Source organism: Amphiprion ocellaris, chromosome 4 (assembly GCF_022539595.1).
Source record: "Amphiprion ocellaris isolate individual 3 ecotype Okinawa chromosome 4, ASM2253959v1, whole genome shotgun sequence".
Lineage (NCBI taxonomy): Eukaryota > Metazoa > Chordata > Actinopteri > Pomacentridae > Amphiprion > Amphiprion ocellaris.
The window spans coordinates 7,337,855-7,351,822 of record NC_072769.1 but is presented as its reverse complement, the minus strand read 5'-3'; the positions used below and the strand labels follow the sequence as shown (position 1 = coordinate 7,351,822).

Sequence of the window (13,968 nt, the reverse complement as noted above, 5' to 3'; positions counted from 1 at the left end):
TCAACAGATTATACAAAACAATAATCAAACACCCAAGAGGACATTTTTTCCAACAAATTTATTTCAATCAGTGCCAAATTAGACAAGTGATAAAATCTGCATGAATTGAATACTTGGCCCAGGTATGGAACTGCTTATCCGATGGCGATTAATGAACATTAACAAAAAGCTACTGACAAAAGACCACGAGCACAGCTGTGTTAGCTACCTCTAAGAGCACTGACATGGGAGGGTCGGTTTAGTGCTTGGAGTGTGAATCCTACTCTGGCCGGAAAGGGGACTGTCAAGAGAAAAAAAGAAGAGAGAGAAAAGAGAAAAAAGGGGCAAATGAAGAGGAAAGAAATATAAGAGAAGAGGGAAGGGATAGTGGTGTTAAAAAAATCAGAGACAGAGAGCAGAGTAGGGGTGAAATAAGTGGATGGATGGAGATGTGACGATGAGAAATGATGAGTGATTTTAGCCTCAGGCCACCTCTTCCTCGCCCTCCTCTTCGAACTCTCCCTCCTCGGCCGTGGCGTCCTGGTACTGCTGGTACTCGGACACCAAGTCGTTCATGTTGCTCTCCGCCTCGGTGAACTCCATCTCATCCATGCCCTCTCCGGTGTACCAGTGGAGGAAGGCCTTGCGGCGGAACATGGCGGTGAACTGCTCGGAGATGCGCTTGAACAGCTCCTGGATGGCCGTGCTGTTGCCGATGAACGTGGCGGCCATCTTGAGCCCACGAGGCGGGATGTCACACACGGCCGTCTTGACGTTGTTGGGGATCCACTCCACGAAGTAGCTGCTGTTCTTGTTCTGCACGTTCAGCATCTGCTCGTCCACCTCCTTCATGGACATGCGGCCGCGGAACACGGCGGCCACGGTCAGGTAGCGTCCGTGGCGAGGGTCACAGGCGGCCATCATGTTCTTGGCGTCGAACATCTGCTGAGTGAGTTCGGGCACAGAGAGCGCTCTGTATTGCTGGCTGCCCCGGCTGGTGAGCGGAGCGAAGCCGGGCATGAAGAAGTGCAGACGGGGGAAGGGGACCATGTTGACGGCCAGTTTGCGGAGGTCGGCGTTGAGCTGGCCTGGGAAGCGCAGGCACGTTGTCACACCGCTCATGGTGGCGGAAACCAGGTGGTTGAGATCGCCGTAAGTGGGTGTGGTCAGTTTAAGAGTGCGGAAGCAGATGTCATACAGGGCCTCGTTGTCGATGCAGTAAGTCTCGTCTGTGTTCTCCACCAGCTGGTGGACGGACAGAGTGGCGTTGTAGGGCTCCACCACCGTGTCTGACACCTGGAAGAGGAAAAATCGAGTGAAATAAGAACCCAGAATATTTTTTAAAAAAAACACCAAAAAGCAGAGCGATGTGACTAATGTACCTTAGGAGAGGGCACCACACTGAAGGTGTTCATGATACGGTCAGGGTACTCCTCACGGATCTTGCTGATGAGCAGAGTTCCCATACCGGAGCCGGTGCCTCCTCCCAGGGAGTGCGTTAGCTGGAAACCCTGAAGACAGTCGCAGCTCTCAGCCTCCTTCCTCACCACATCCAGGACTGAGTCCACCAGCTCGGCTCCTTCTGTGTAGTGGCCCTTTGCCCAGTTGTTACCTGCTCCACTCTGACCTGGAAGGAAAGAGTTATTTACAGTTAGCTGTGCTACGGATTCTTAGGCGAAAGATGAAGGCTGTTTGTATATTTAGCCATATGCATCCTGTCAACAAGTCTTAGTTTGTCACTGAAACCAAAATAACAGTTTACATCTCTATATGAGCTACATAAATTAACATGATCCATGTCACGGTCCACCTCATTAACAGTAGGGTACATGATGCTGCTATGACAACAGAGTACACCAAACATTCATCTGTTGTCTTCAAACATTGCCTTGAGTTGAAGGAAGTGAAAAACAACAAAATTAGCAGAAGGTTCATAAGCCAATTTAAATGTTTGCTTCCTTATTCTTCAACAGAATGAAAATGTCTCAGTCTTTAAAAAAGTCTCAAAACCTGCATAAAGTTATATTGTTCTTGATGTATATTGTTAGTTTTTAGCAAGTTTTTAGTGCGTGCGTGTGTGTTGCTGACATACCAAAGACAAAGTTGTCTGGTCTGAAGATCTGTCCGAAGGGACCGGAGCGGACAGAGTCCATGGTGCCTGGCTCCAGATCTACTAAGATGGCCCTTGGTACGTACTTTCCACCTGGAACACAAATGCATGTGTCAAAATTTCTGATGAGAGAGGATAATATAGATCATTAGCACTCCAAGCGTACATGGATGTGATATCTGGTTGAGTTTTAAAAGTCCTGACCTGAAGCCTCATTGTAGTAGACATTGATTCTGTCCAGCTGCAAGTCGCTGTCTCCATGGTAGGTTCCTGTTGGGTCGATGCCGTGCTCATCACTGATCACCTCCCAGAACTACAGACAGGTTAGAGGGTGACATTAGAGACAGTGAGATCAGTTAATAAAAACATGCATAAGATAGTGTCAGTTTAACTACTGGCATTTTAATGTCTCAGCTCGTGCTTAATGGAAAGAGCCTGAATCAATATTATATTACATCTTTATTGAAAGCCTTTTACATTCTGCTCTGCTTGCACCATAAGGCTGAAACAATCAATGAGATGACTGACAAAACACTACCGGGCATTAAATTTAATGACATAATAACAATGTCAGTCATTTTTAAAGCAAATATGCTAAGTATTGGCAAGTTATGTGAGATTCGCTGCTTTTCTCTGTTCACATTTTAGGTTTTAAACTATTGCATAACAAAACAAGCAAAGGACACTTTTTCACAATATCAGGAAAATTAAAAGAAACAACAGACTAATTACTTTTAATAAAAGTGCTTGTCAGCTGCATCCTCAGCATATTATGTGCAACATTTTTTGAGCTCACCACCTCAAATCACCTCTGGTTCACCAGGACCCTAAAAGGATGAATGAATGAGGCTAATGCCATGTCCACTGTCTAATGTAGGGATAGTAAGATAAAATAAAAAAATAAGATAAAACCTTATCAGTCCCATAGTGGTGGTGCAAAAATGTAGGCATATACTGGAAAAATAAAAAAATAAACATACATATATGAATACGCAGAAGTACTGTTGATATTGCACAGATTTGTCGATATGCAGAGATTCAGATTTTGCACAGATTCCTTTGAATATAGAGAATAATGATCTTGCACAGGGTTATTCTACAGGTAGAAAAAACATTGGATTCTTCCATGAGTAGAAAATACAGATATCAGTATTTAAAAGGGTTTCAAAAAGGCAAAAGGATCATAAGTATTACGACCAACTAGATGGATTATATTGTTATTATAAGTATGATCGTGAGTGTGTTGACTGCGTTCCAGTGCATTCAGTGTCTGAGCCACACCCCTCACACACACACGCACACACAAGTGTCGTCAGTTCATTCCTTCATTTCTTAGTAAAATATCTTGAATTTGACACTCGTCGTTCTGATCCCACACACACCGGCACCATCTCATCCACACCGCGTTGCAGTGACAGTGTCGGATCAGTCGTTCATTTAAAGGGCGTCATGCTGTGACAGCAGCGGGGATGTCTCCTGTTGCCACCGCCCATCCTGAAGGATGCTTTTGTACGGCTGCTTTCCACGACTCTCTTACACAACACACTGCACACACACACACACACACACACACACGCACCACGTTGACCTATTTTCCTGAACGACAGCATGATCTCTCACCGGCAGCAAGGACGAATTTGCATAAGTTACATAAACCCTCTGCTGCTAACAGGTACAGAAAACGCCGGGAGGGCTGCCTGTCTGTCTGTCTCTCTCCATACCTTCGCTCCAATCTGGTTCCCGCACTGCCCGGCCTGCAGGTGCACGATCTCACGCATGTTGTCGCTGCGGTTTTGTCACGGAGATTTGCTGACGCTGAAGCTGGACGACGGGGCTCCGGTGTCTGTGCTGTTCGGTCCTGGGCCCTCCCGGCTCAGTCGACAGTCTGTCTGAATGGCGGATGGAAAGCTGTGGCTGTGAAGCTCTCTGCTGTCTCGCCCTTCCCCTCCGTCCACGGCTGCGCCGTTCCTCTCGGTGCTGCAGCATGACGTCATCTCCATGGCAACGGGGAACCGGGCACGGCCGGAACAGTCGGCCTGCCGGCGCCTGTTGGAAGAGACACCGATTTTTGTTGTTGGACTGGTTATAACTGAGAACAAGGCCGAGATAAAGTTTATGCTCTACTTCTGCAAAGACAAAGTCCCTGTGTGAAGTCTGGGTTCGCTGTCTGACATCATTTAATTCAAATGCTTAAAATGAGATGGAATCAGTGCGTCGGTTAAACTTTCTAGGGGAATATGGGAGGGATGGGTCTTGTGTTAGTGTTTGGGTGGGAGCTTTCGTTAGTCATTTCCTGGATAATAAGAAATCAAGTGCAGAGACATGGAGAAATTACAGCTGTGGAATTTGCACGAATCACATGAAACCAGCATGAGAGTCAGCACCTCCAAGTCTGAGGTGCCTCTGTGTGGGATGAGTATTTTAGGATCTTGCCTGTGTAGATTCTCAGTAATCCAGGCCATGGTAATCCCAGGAGCTTTCGTAGAAAGCAACTGGACTCCTCTTCAGTTTCTTCAAAGAACCTAAAAGAGCATCCTTCCAGGATCTTCAAGTTCCACAACCAGGCAGGCTTTGAGAAAATTGCCCAGAAAATTCATTACTATGGACTTCTCTCTTAGGTTCTTGAAAGAACCTAAAACCTACTGAAGCTCCTAGGATTTGGGGATGTTGTTCAAGAAAATGGAGCGTGAAATAGACAGACAGATTGGTGAAGCATCAGCAGTGATGCAGCCGTTGTGCCAGGCTGTGGTGAAGATGGAGCTGAACCGGGAGGCACAGCTCTCCATTTACCCGTCGGTCGGTGTTCCTCTTCTTTCAAAACCTGAACAGCAAATTAGCACGTTAGCAGTACTTTTCTATTTATGCCTCAGACAAACTAGAGCAGGGGTAGCCAACACGGTGCCCGCAGGCGCCTGGTTGCCTGCAGAGACCACGTGAGTGACACATGTTCTAAAAATAACACTAGTCACCATGAAATTCTTTATAAAAAAATATAGTTGCTGTTCTTTTTGAATCGAAAATACTTATATTAATGCAGATTTTAAATTACAATATTTATTATATATTTTTTTAAAAACAAAAATGTCTTTGGTGTAAATGAACTTTCACCTTGTCCGAGTCAGAGTTCACTGCGCATGTCAAACCACCACGTCACTCTGCTGAAGCTTCCGGACGCAGCCACTTTGGGAAGCTAGATGTGGTTTTTACCCCCAAAACATGACAGAGAAGTGAAAGAGAAAACACTATTTTCACGATGACTGGGAGGAAGAGTTATTTTTCACGACAGTGAAAGACAAATGTATGTGTCCTATTTGCGGGGCGACTATTGCGTCCGCCAAGCGGCACAATGTGGAGAGACGCTACTTTAGCCACCACAAAGCTTCCATGCTAACTAGCCATGCTAACTAGCCACCTGGTAGCGCACATAGACTGTTTGCGCACTATGGACAGGAAAATCCCGTTACTTAAAGGCAGCTTTGACATCTACTACGCGGCGAAAAGTTTCTTCGTGGAGAAAAATGTACCATCAGAAAGGCTTGTTTTACTGACGACAGACGGGGCTCCTCCATGACGGGTCGGCATGCAGGCTTCATTGTACTATGCAGAGGTGATCCAGACTTCCCAACATCCCTACATTACCACTGCAGCATTCACCAGCAGGACATATGTATGTACAAAAATGACTGGATTTGATCATGTGATGACTCCTGTCGTGAAGATCATAAATGGCTCCAAAGCCAAACAACCAGGACATTGAAGGTGCTGCTGGAGGAGCTGTTAGCTGAACATGGTGACCTGTTATTACACACAGAAACCCCATGGATCAGCAGGGGACCAGTTTTGCAGCGTTTTTTGTCACTGTTGGCCGAAATCAAAGAGTTGATGCAATCCAAAGGGGAAGACACCTCGCTGTTTGAGGACACTGAGTGGATTCTTGTCCTTGCATTTTTAACGGACATCACTGAGAAACTGAACCATCTGAACTGTGAGCTGCAAAGTAAAGGTAAGACATGATAAGCTCTGCAATGCCAGGCTTCCCACTAACACACATTTACAGACAAAGAAAGAGGTAACATACGTTGTCATTCAAAACACCGTGCCATTACATAAAAACGTGAAAATAATTTGTTGAAAACATGTAATGATTTGTTGTTATGATCTGTTAAAAATGTTGCAATGCTGGTGAAAAATGCTGGTGATTAGTACTAATGTGACAGGATTCATTTCAAAATGTGAGTTGATTTTTTTTCTTACATAACTTATAATTTGTACAAACATGGGACAGAGTTCATAAACTGTTCAAAAATGTTACAAAGGTGGGGGTTTGCACAAATGAAGCATGATTTGATGACAGTTAATGATTTCCTAAAAATGTTAGAAGTGACAATTTGCACAGAAATGTAGCTGGTGTGATTTTGAACAAAATGCTGCAAATATGCTGATTCATACAAAACTGCCAAGAAAGATATTTACCAAAGTTTCAGAGATGGGATACCTCTGACTTTTAAATATTGGAACAGATTTCCATATATATATATATATATGTGTGTGTGTGTGTGTGTGTGTGTGTGTGTTTCCTACCATCATTGTCGTGGAAGCGTTAATAATTATTGTAAGGAATAATTAACATAAATGTGATCAGACAGTCTTTTTACATATTATTTTCATTATTATTATTATTGTTTAAAGATGATGGCCCAAGTTTGCTATTGAGGAAGTTCATATCAAACAAGGTGCCCTTCGTACTACTCAATCCCCTTGAAGTTGCTCTCAGGTTCAAAAAGGTTGGTGACCCCTGAACTAGAGCCTATTGCTTTCTGACTATGTCTAAAGCCAGAGCATTTATACGTGGTCCAAAAGTTCTGACTCAAACAGTCAGTGCTTTTTCCTGCATCTTGCTGCTTCCCCGATCTCATATCTGACCATATTCTTCACCACTTGACTGTACAGACCAAGAGTGATGGTGGTTAAACAACAATCTATGCAGTATATTAGGGCTGGACCCAAATATATGAATATTCGGTCCCGATGGTGGTATCCTGATATTAATTTTGAGATCCGAATATTCATTTTTCAGAGCGCTCTAGCTGCTGAGATAAGGGTCTGTCCAGCATTCTGAATCCTGAATATGATGATTATACATGCAAACACATAACTGTGCGTGTAAACATGCACAGTGTTGACTTGTGATTTTTTTAATTTCGAATCAGAAACGACAGGAAGTACATTTGCAACTAAAACTTTTGGAGCATCTCATTTGGTCAGATAGAGTTAACAGCCTGAATTCCTGTTGAAGGGATAAGATTGAGTAAGATTTGGATTTAACACCATATTGGTGATAATAGTGATTTAGACAATATGTCACAGTACAGTCTTGTCTCCAGACGTTTCTGTACACACACTCATCATACAATGAAGCCTTAAAGATGTTAACTGACTTTACGTCTAACAGCTTGAACTTAAAGGAATTAAAAATTAGATACACAATATATCCCATTTGCGCAGCACAAATTGTGTCCTTTTCCATAGTGTAAGCTAATCCATTCCAACATGTTGATGAATGTTTTCTGAATTAACTGAGACAGTGAAAATCTCAAGAGATCAGCAATGTTGGAAATACTAAAATCAGCCTGTCTGGTACCAACAGTCACACCGCAGTCAAAGTCACTGAGATTGCATTTTTTTCCAACTCTCATGTTTGATGTGAACATCAACTGACACTCCTGACCTGTATCTACATGATATTATGCACCCCTGGCACATGACTGACTGATTGGGTAATGGACATTTTCAATGGCAGGCATTTTGACTTGTTACAACAGGCAAAGCAGTGGAGTATTAATGATGGTGGCATTTCTCTAAATGGTGTTTGTTTTTCCATATATTGTTTTTGCATGCTAGTTCATAATGTCATGCTGACTTGAATCAACATGATATTACGCACTGCTGGCACTAAGACTGATTGGGTAACAGACATTTTCCATGGCAGACATTTTGACTTGTTACAACAGGCAAAGCAGTGGAGTATTATTCATGGTGGCATTTCTCTTAAGGGAGTGTGTTTTTTTTTCGTTTATTGTTTTTTCACGCTAGTTCACTATTGTCAAGTTGTGTCTTTAGCATCTGTACAGGTCCTCCAGATACAGGAGCTTGAAACTGGATTCTATTCAATGACTAAAAAGGTTTTATTTTGCCTTCTTTTACTTGCAGGATCAACAGTTTAATTTAATGGTTAGGTTTTGCAGTTCCCTTGGCATTAGCTGTTAAGCATAAGCCTAAGCCTTTAGCATTAGCCATGCGCCATCAGGATTAGCATTAGTAGTCAGGTAAAAAAACATAAAAGGACATGAAGAAATACAAAAAGAAAAGAAATATTTTAAATACTGCACATACTTTGTATACTACTGTGAATAAACCTAATATAAAAACACACAAGTACCAAAAATAAAGACTTTTTAGGACAATGTTTCTCAAGACATACATGTTTTCAATGGCTTCTGACGGGTCTTAATGATCCAAAAGGGGAAAGAAACAGGGAAAGTGCTCCAAAATTTACTGAGTGTACATATCTTTCTGGGCCACAATGTGGATTTTTTAGATTGTATTTAAAAACTGGGAAGTCATACTATCTGTAAATTTTAACATAAAGATATAAGAGATATCTCACAGGGTTTCATGTTTTTGCCCTATGTGTACTGAATTTGAATGTATACGTTTAGAAAAACAGTCAAACACACTGCAATCCAGTTAAAAAGATTAGCACCAAGTGTATTTTACTAATTGTTGCATGTTTCTCTCCCCAAGATGCTAAAAATGGCCACATTCCCAGAAGGTCATGACTTCCTCATTGGCAGCTCAGGCCCTGGATTTTCTCCATTTGTCCTTCATTATGAGGCAGTTTGTTATTTTGTTTGTGCCGTTGCCCATAGAGACAGGAAGGTTGAAAACAGAGACTGGAAGGAAGTGCGGATGGAATCTGCATGTGATAGACTTCAGCTGGGATGCATTCCTCAACCTTTACTTGCAGCAGTAACAAAGAAAACATCAAATGAAAGTAAGGAGGTGAAATCGACTGCAAAGGGGTCACTCACTGAACAAAAACTGCACATTGACTGGTTTCAAGATTGTAAAGTATGCGACTGGGAAATGAGTCAGGACTTGACATTATGGTTAGGCGTGTTGTTGTTGGTCCTTATGTGCTTCACACCGTCTTGTCTGTACCTCAGACGACCCTCAGCCTCGTCCTTGACGCCCACGGGTCAACAACTGTGCAGTAAACAGTCAGAACTGCAGCCACAACCTGAAAAACACTGAAACAGTCAACAGACTAATGAACGACATGAGCCTGAATCAGTGGTTAGCTGTGTTGGATACAAGCCTCTCCTGTTCCTCACTGCAAAATAATGTAGTTCACACACTTTGGAAAAATACAAATAAATGGGTTGCTGATAGCTTGCTACCAGTAATAATTACAAACAGAAAGTGGCCTTAAAGCTTTATTGTCCCACACATATTATCTCCACTTGATGCCTTCTTGAAACATAACCTTTAAAGCTGCATATCTTTCAAACAAATCTTATTATTATATACTTAAGGTGCATTAGCTGTTCTGACCACTTGGGGGCAACAGAACAGGCTGTAAACACAACAGTGACAGATTATCACCTTATAAAAGTTGTTATGGTGAATACATTGTTTTAGCAAACACATGCAGCAGACATTAAGCAACATCTGTATATATTTGGAGTTGTGTTTCTGATCACCAGACAAATGTAGGTCCAATATTCTGTCTCCTTTCAGTTTTATTTTGAACTCTACCAATTCCCAAGAATTCCTCCTTGTTACCCTGGTGTGTCTGTGTTTGTTACAGCTTTTCTGTTGGAAAGTAGCTACTTGCAGTTTCCAGAAAGGAGGTTGTTTGTTGTAACTGCTGATCTGATGATAATTCTCCTGAGGGTCATGTGACTGAATCTGTTCACATTACATATAGTAATTGCATCCTTTATTAATGTACTGTATTAATGGCATGCTATCTATAGCCTGAAATCTATAGATTACCTAAATGTCATATCTTCTCCTTCTTTGACTAACCTATACATTTCATTTTTCTTATTTCCCAGGTATCCGGCACTGAGTTATAGCTATTAACATTTATTTTTTTTCTGTTTAGTTTACCACATGTTCACTGTCTAGGAGGGCTATCGAGGAAGTAGCCCATGCATTTTCAACTTAATATTTTTGCGGGTAATTTGCGCTACATACAGTGGGTACGGAAAGTATTCAGACCCCTTTAAATTTTTCACTTTGTTTCATTGCAGCCATTTGCTAAAATCAAAAAAGTTAATTTTATTTCTCATCAATGTACACTCAGCACCCTATCGTGACAGAAAAAAACAGAAATGTAGAAATTTTTGTAAATTTATTAAAAAAAGAAAAACTGAAATATCACACGGGCATAAGTATTCAGACCCTTTACTGTGACACTCATATTTAACTCACCTGCGGTCCATTTCTTCTGATCCTCCTTGAGATGGTTCTACTTCTTCATTGGAGTCCAGCTGTGTTTAATTAAACTGATTGGACTTGATTAGGAAAGGCACACACCTGTCTATATAAGACCTTACAGCTCACAGTGCATGTCAGAGCAAATGAGAATCATGAGGTCGAAGGAACTGCCCAAAGAGCTCAGAGACAGAATTGTGGCAAGGCACAGATCTGGCCAAGGTTACAAAAGAATTTCTGCAGCACTCAAGGTTCCTAAGAGCACAGTGGCCTCCATAATCCTTAAATGGAAGAAGTTTGGGACGACCAGAACTCTTCCTAGACCTGGCCGTCCAGCCAAACTGAGCAATCGTGGGAGAAGAGCCTTGGTGAGAGAGGTAAAGAAGAACCCAAAGATCACCGTGGCTGAGCTCCAGAGATGCAGCAGGGAGATGGGAGAAAGTTCCACAAAGTCAACTATCACTGCAGCCCTCCACCAGTCGGGCCTTTATGGCAGAGTGGCCCGACGGAAGCCTCTCCTCAGTGCAAGACATATGAAAGCCCACATAGAGTTTGCCAAAAAACACATGAAGGACTCCCAGACTATGAGAAATAAGATTCTCTGGTCTGATGAGACCAAGATTGAACTTTTTGGCATTAATTCTAAGCGGTATGTGTGGAGAAAACCAGGCACTGCTCATCACCTGCCCAATACCATCCCAACAGTGAAACATGGTGGTGGCAGCATCATGCTATGGGGGTGTTTTTCAGCTGCAGGGACAGGACGACTGGTTGCAATTGAAGGAAAGATGAATGCGGTCAAGTACAGAGATATCCTGGAAGAAAACCTCTTCCAGAGTGCTCTGGATCTCAGACTGGCCGAAGGTTCACCTTCCAACAAGACAATGACCCTAAGCACACAGCTAAAATAACAAAGGAGTGGCTTCGGAACAACTCTGTGACCATTCTTGACTGGTCCAGCCAGAGCCCTGACCTAAACCCAATTGAGCATCTCTGGAGAGATCTGAAAATGGCTGTCCACCAACGTTCACCATCCAACCTGACAGAACTGGAGAGGATCTGCAAGGAAGAATGGCAGAGGATCCCCAAATCCAGGTGTGAAAAACTTGTTGCATCATTCCCAAGAAGACTCATGGCTGTACTAGCTCAAAAGGGTGCTTCTACTCAATACTGAGCAAAGGGTTTGAATACTTATGACCGTGTGATATTTCAGTTTTTCTTTTTTAATAAATTTGCAAAAATTTCTACATTTCTGTTTTTTTCTGTCAAGATAGGGTGCTGAGTGTACATTAATGAGAAATAAAATGAACTTTTTTGATTTTAGCAAATGGCTGCAATGAAACAAAGAGTGAAAAATTTAAAGGGGTCTGAATACTTTCCGTACCCACTATAAGTAGTTTATTCTGATCTCTGAATTACTACCAGCATCTCCCAGTGTTTCAGTAAACTGCATAGATTGATATATGAATAAATAAAGTACAACAAAGTGGCAGTCTATCCGCTGGCACATCCTAAAGTGGGTCCAGCATTATTTTCTAAGCTTAATGAACTCGTTGCATAAAGTGTTTGGATTTTGGAATGTGAGAGCTTTTCCGAAGGCTCCATGATAAATATAATTAAGCTGCAATGCTTTGTTTATTGTGTGCACTGTGTGATGGATGCCTGAAGGTGTCATGATACAAAGTGCACAGAACATTTGTGAGTGGTGGTCAAAAGGCAGCCCTGCTAAATGCAAACATCACTGTAGTAACATCTCTCATCCACAGGGAGGCGATAGATATCTTTCGTCTATCTTTACTGTCCATTTGCAAGAAATAATAAGAATCACATGAGAACAAAAAAAAGCTCTCAGGCTAATTTACTTCTAAATGATGATGAAAAAATGTAGCCTGCGGTTAACCCAACCTTCTATCTCATTTCTCTCACTTTTTAATATGGTGATCTGGTGTATCTTTTCTTTAGGAGCACATTAGGATTTCACAGAGTTCTGAACGCCTGAGGAAAGGAGGGGAACAATTACAGACTAACACACAATGCACACTCACATTACCACACACTTGACATTCTCCTGCTGCATTTGCCTCCTCCTATGTTGAGAGGATATGAAGTGTGCAGAGCATATTGTCCGTTTTTTACAGTCGTACCCTGATGTCATAAATTTAAAACGCTCCACCAAACATGCAGTGCCTCGGGTTACGTTCCTCTATAGTGTCACATTTACCCCTGAGTCTCGCCTCCCACATCACCGCTGTGACCATCATCATCACGTCTCCTGCTCTTCATGTGTCCAACCTACCAACATTTCCTCTCAAAGTGCATTGTTAAAAGGATTCTCTTAAAACAAACACATGCACACACTTCCTAAAGCATTGCTACTGCGCATAAATTGCAGGGCATTTAAATATGTTGCACTGAGGTGAACACTTGACTGGCAGTTTGTCTTTTTATGCAAAAGCTGGCAGATGCGTTCCCTCTCATTAATGATAGCCATAAAACCGGCCGACCTGTCGGAAGCACCTAGATCACTGAAGAGGCCACTCAGCACTTCGAAAGGACTCTTGCACACAAGTGAAAGTGCACACACACACACACACACACACACACACACACACACACACACACACACACACACACACACACACACACACACACACACACACACACACACACCAAAGAAAAAGAGGAGAGGAATCATTTCCAAGTAAAATGGGATCAGTTGGCAGAAGGAAGGACAACTTCACTCACTATTTATGTTTAATGCAACATCTAATTTATTGTTTTACTCACACCATGCCATGAAAATCAAAGTAAGACTGTTTTATTGCAGCTATTTGGTGTTTATCTTGAGAAGATACTTGCAGCGAGTAAATCAGGGCTGCTCCTAAAAAGTGCGTTAAAGTTGTCATACATAAATTACATGTTTAGAAGCCTGGAACCTCCATCGACTTGTTTATCTATACGAGGAGGATTAGATAAGAACCGGCAAAGTGGTTTTGGCTGTTGGCCATTGTTGTAAATCCACATAACAGTTCAGGCAAACAGAACAGTGCAGTGAGGGAGGAAGACTAGAAGAGAGAGAATTTGTGGGTGTGCAGCATGTTTGTGTGTAATAATACTGACATATAGATTTTCGTTCTATGGAAAAAATACTCCTCTGAGTCTTTACACATTCAGCATTCATGCTCGTCAGCCAAGAGAACAAAAGGAAGAATAAAAGCCTCTTTCCTCTCGCTGTTGCTCCTCTGTTTCACAATTTTCTTTGATATTATGCTCCTAGAAAACACAAAAAATTGTTTTAAAAAAGTGCCAGTTTTATCTAAATGCATGCAGAGTTGTGGTTTTATCACTCATTCATTCTTTTATTTCCACTCAGCCAG

The 13,968-nt window shown here is 42.2% G+C and overlaps 1 protein-coding gene across 1 annotated transcript; it reads right to left on the bottom strand.

Annotated features, from left to right (window-relative positions):
* Nucleotides 1–39: 39 nt before the first annotated feature.
* On the bottom strand, nt 40–3,952 carry LOC111584068 (tubulin beta-4B chain-like). Its single transcript, XM_023293321.3, has 5 exons — nt 3,811–3,952; nt 2,294–2,402; nt 2,072–2,182; nt 1,362–1,606; nt 40–1,275 (listed from the first exon to the last, which is right to left on the bottom strand). The coding sequence occupies exons 1-5, from the start codon at nt 3,865–3,867 to the stop codon at nt 463–465; spliced, it is 1,335 nt and encodes a 444-aa protein (XP_023149089.1). The 5' UTR covers nt 3,868–3,952; the 3' UTR covers nt 40–462.
* Nucleotides 3,953–13,968: the final 10,016 nt, after the last annotated feature.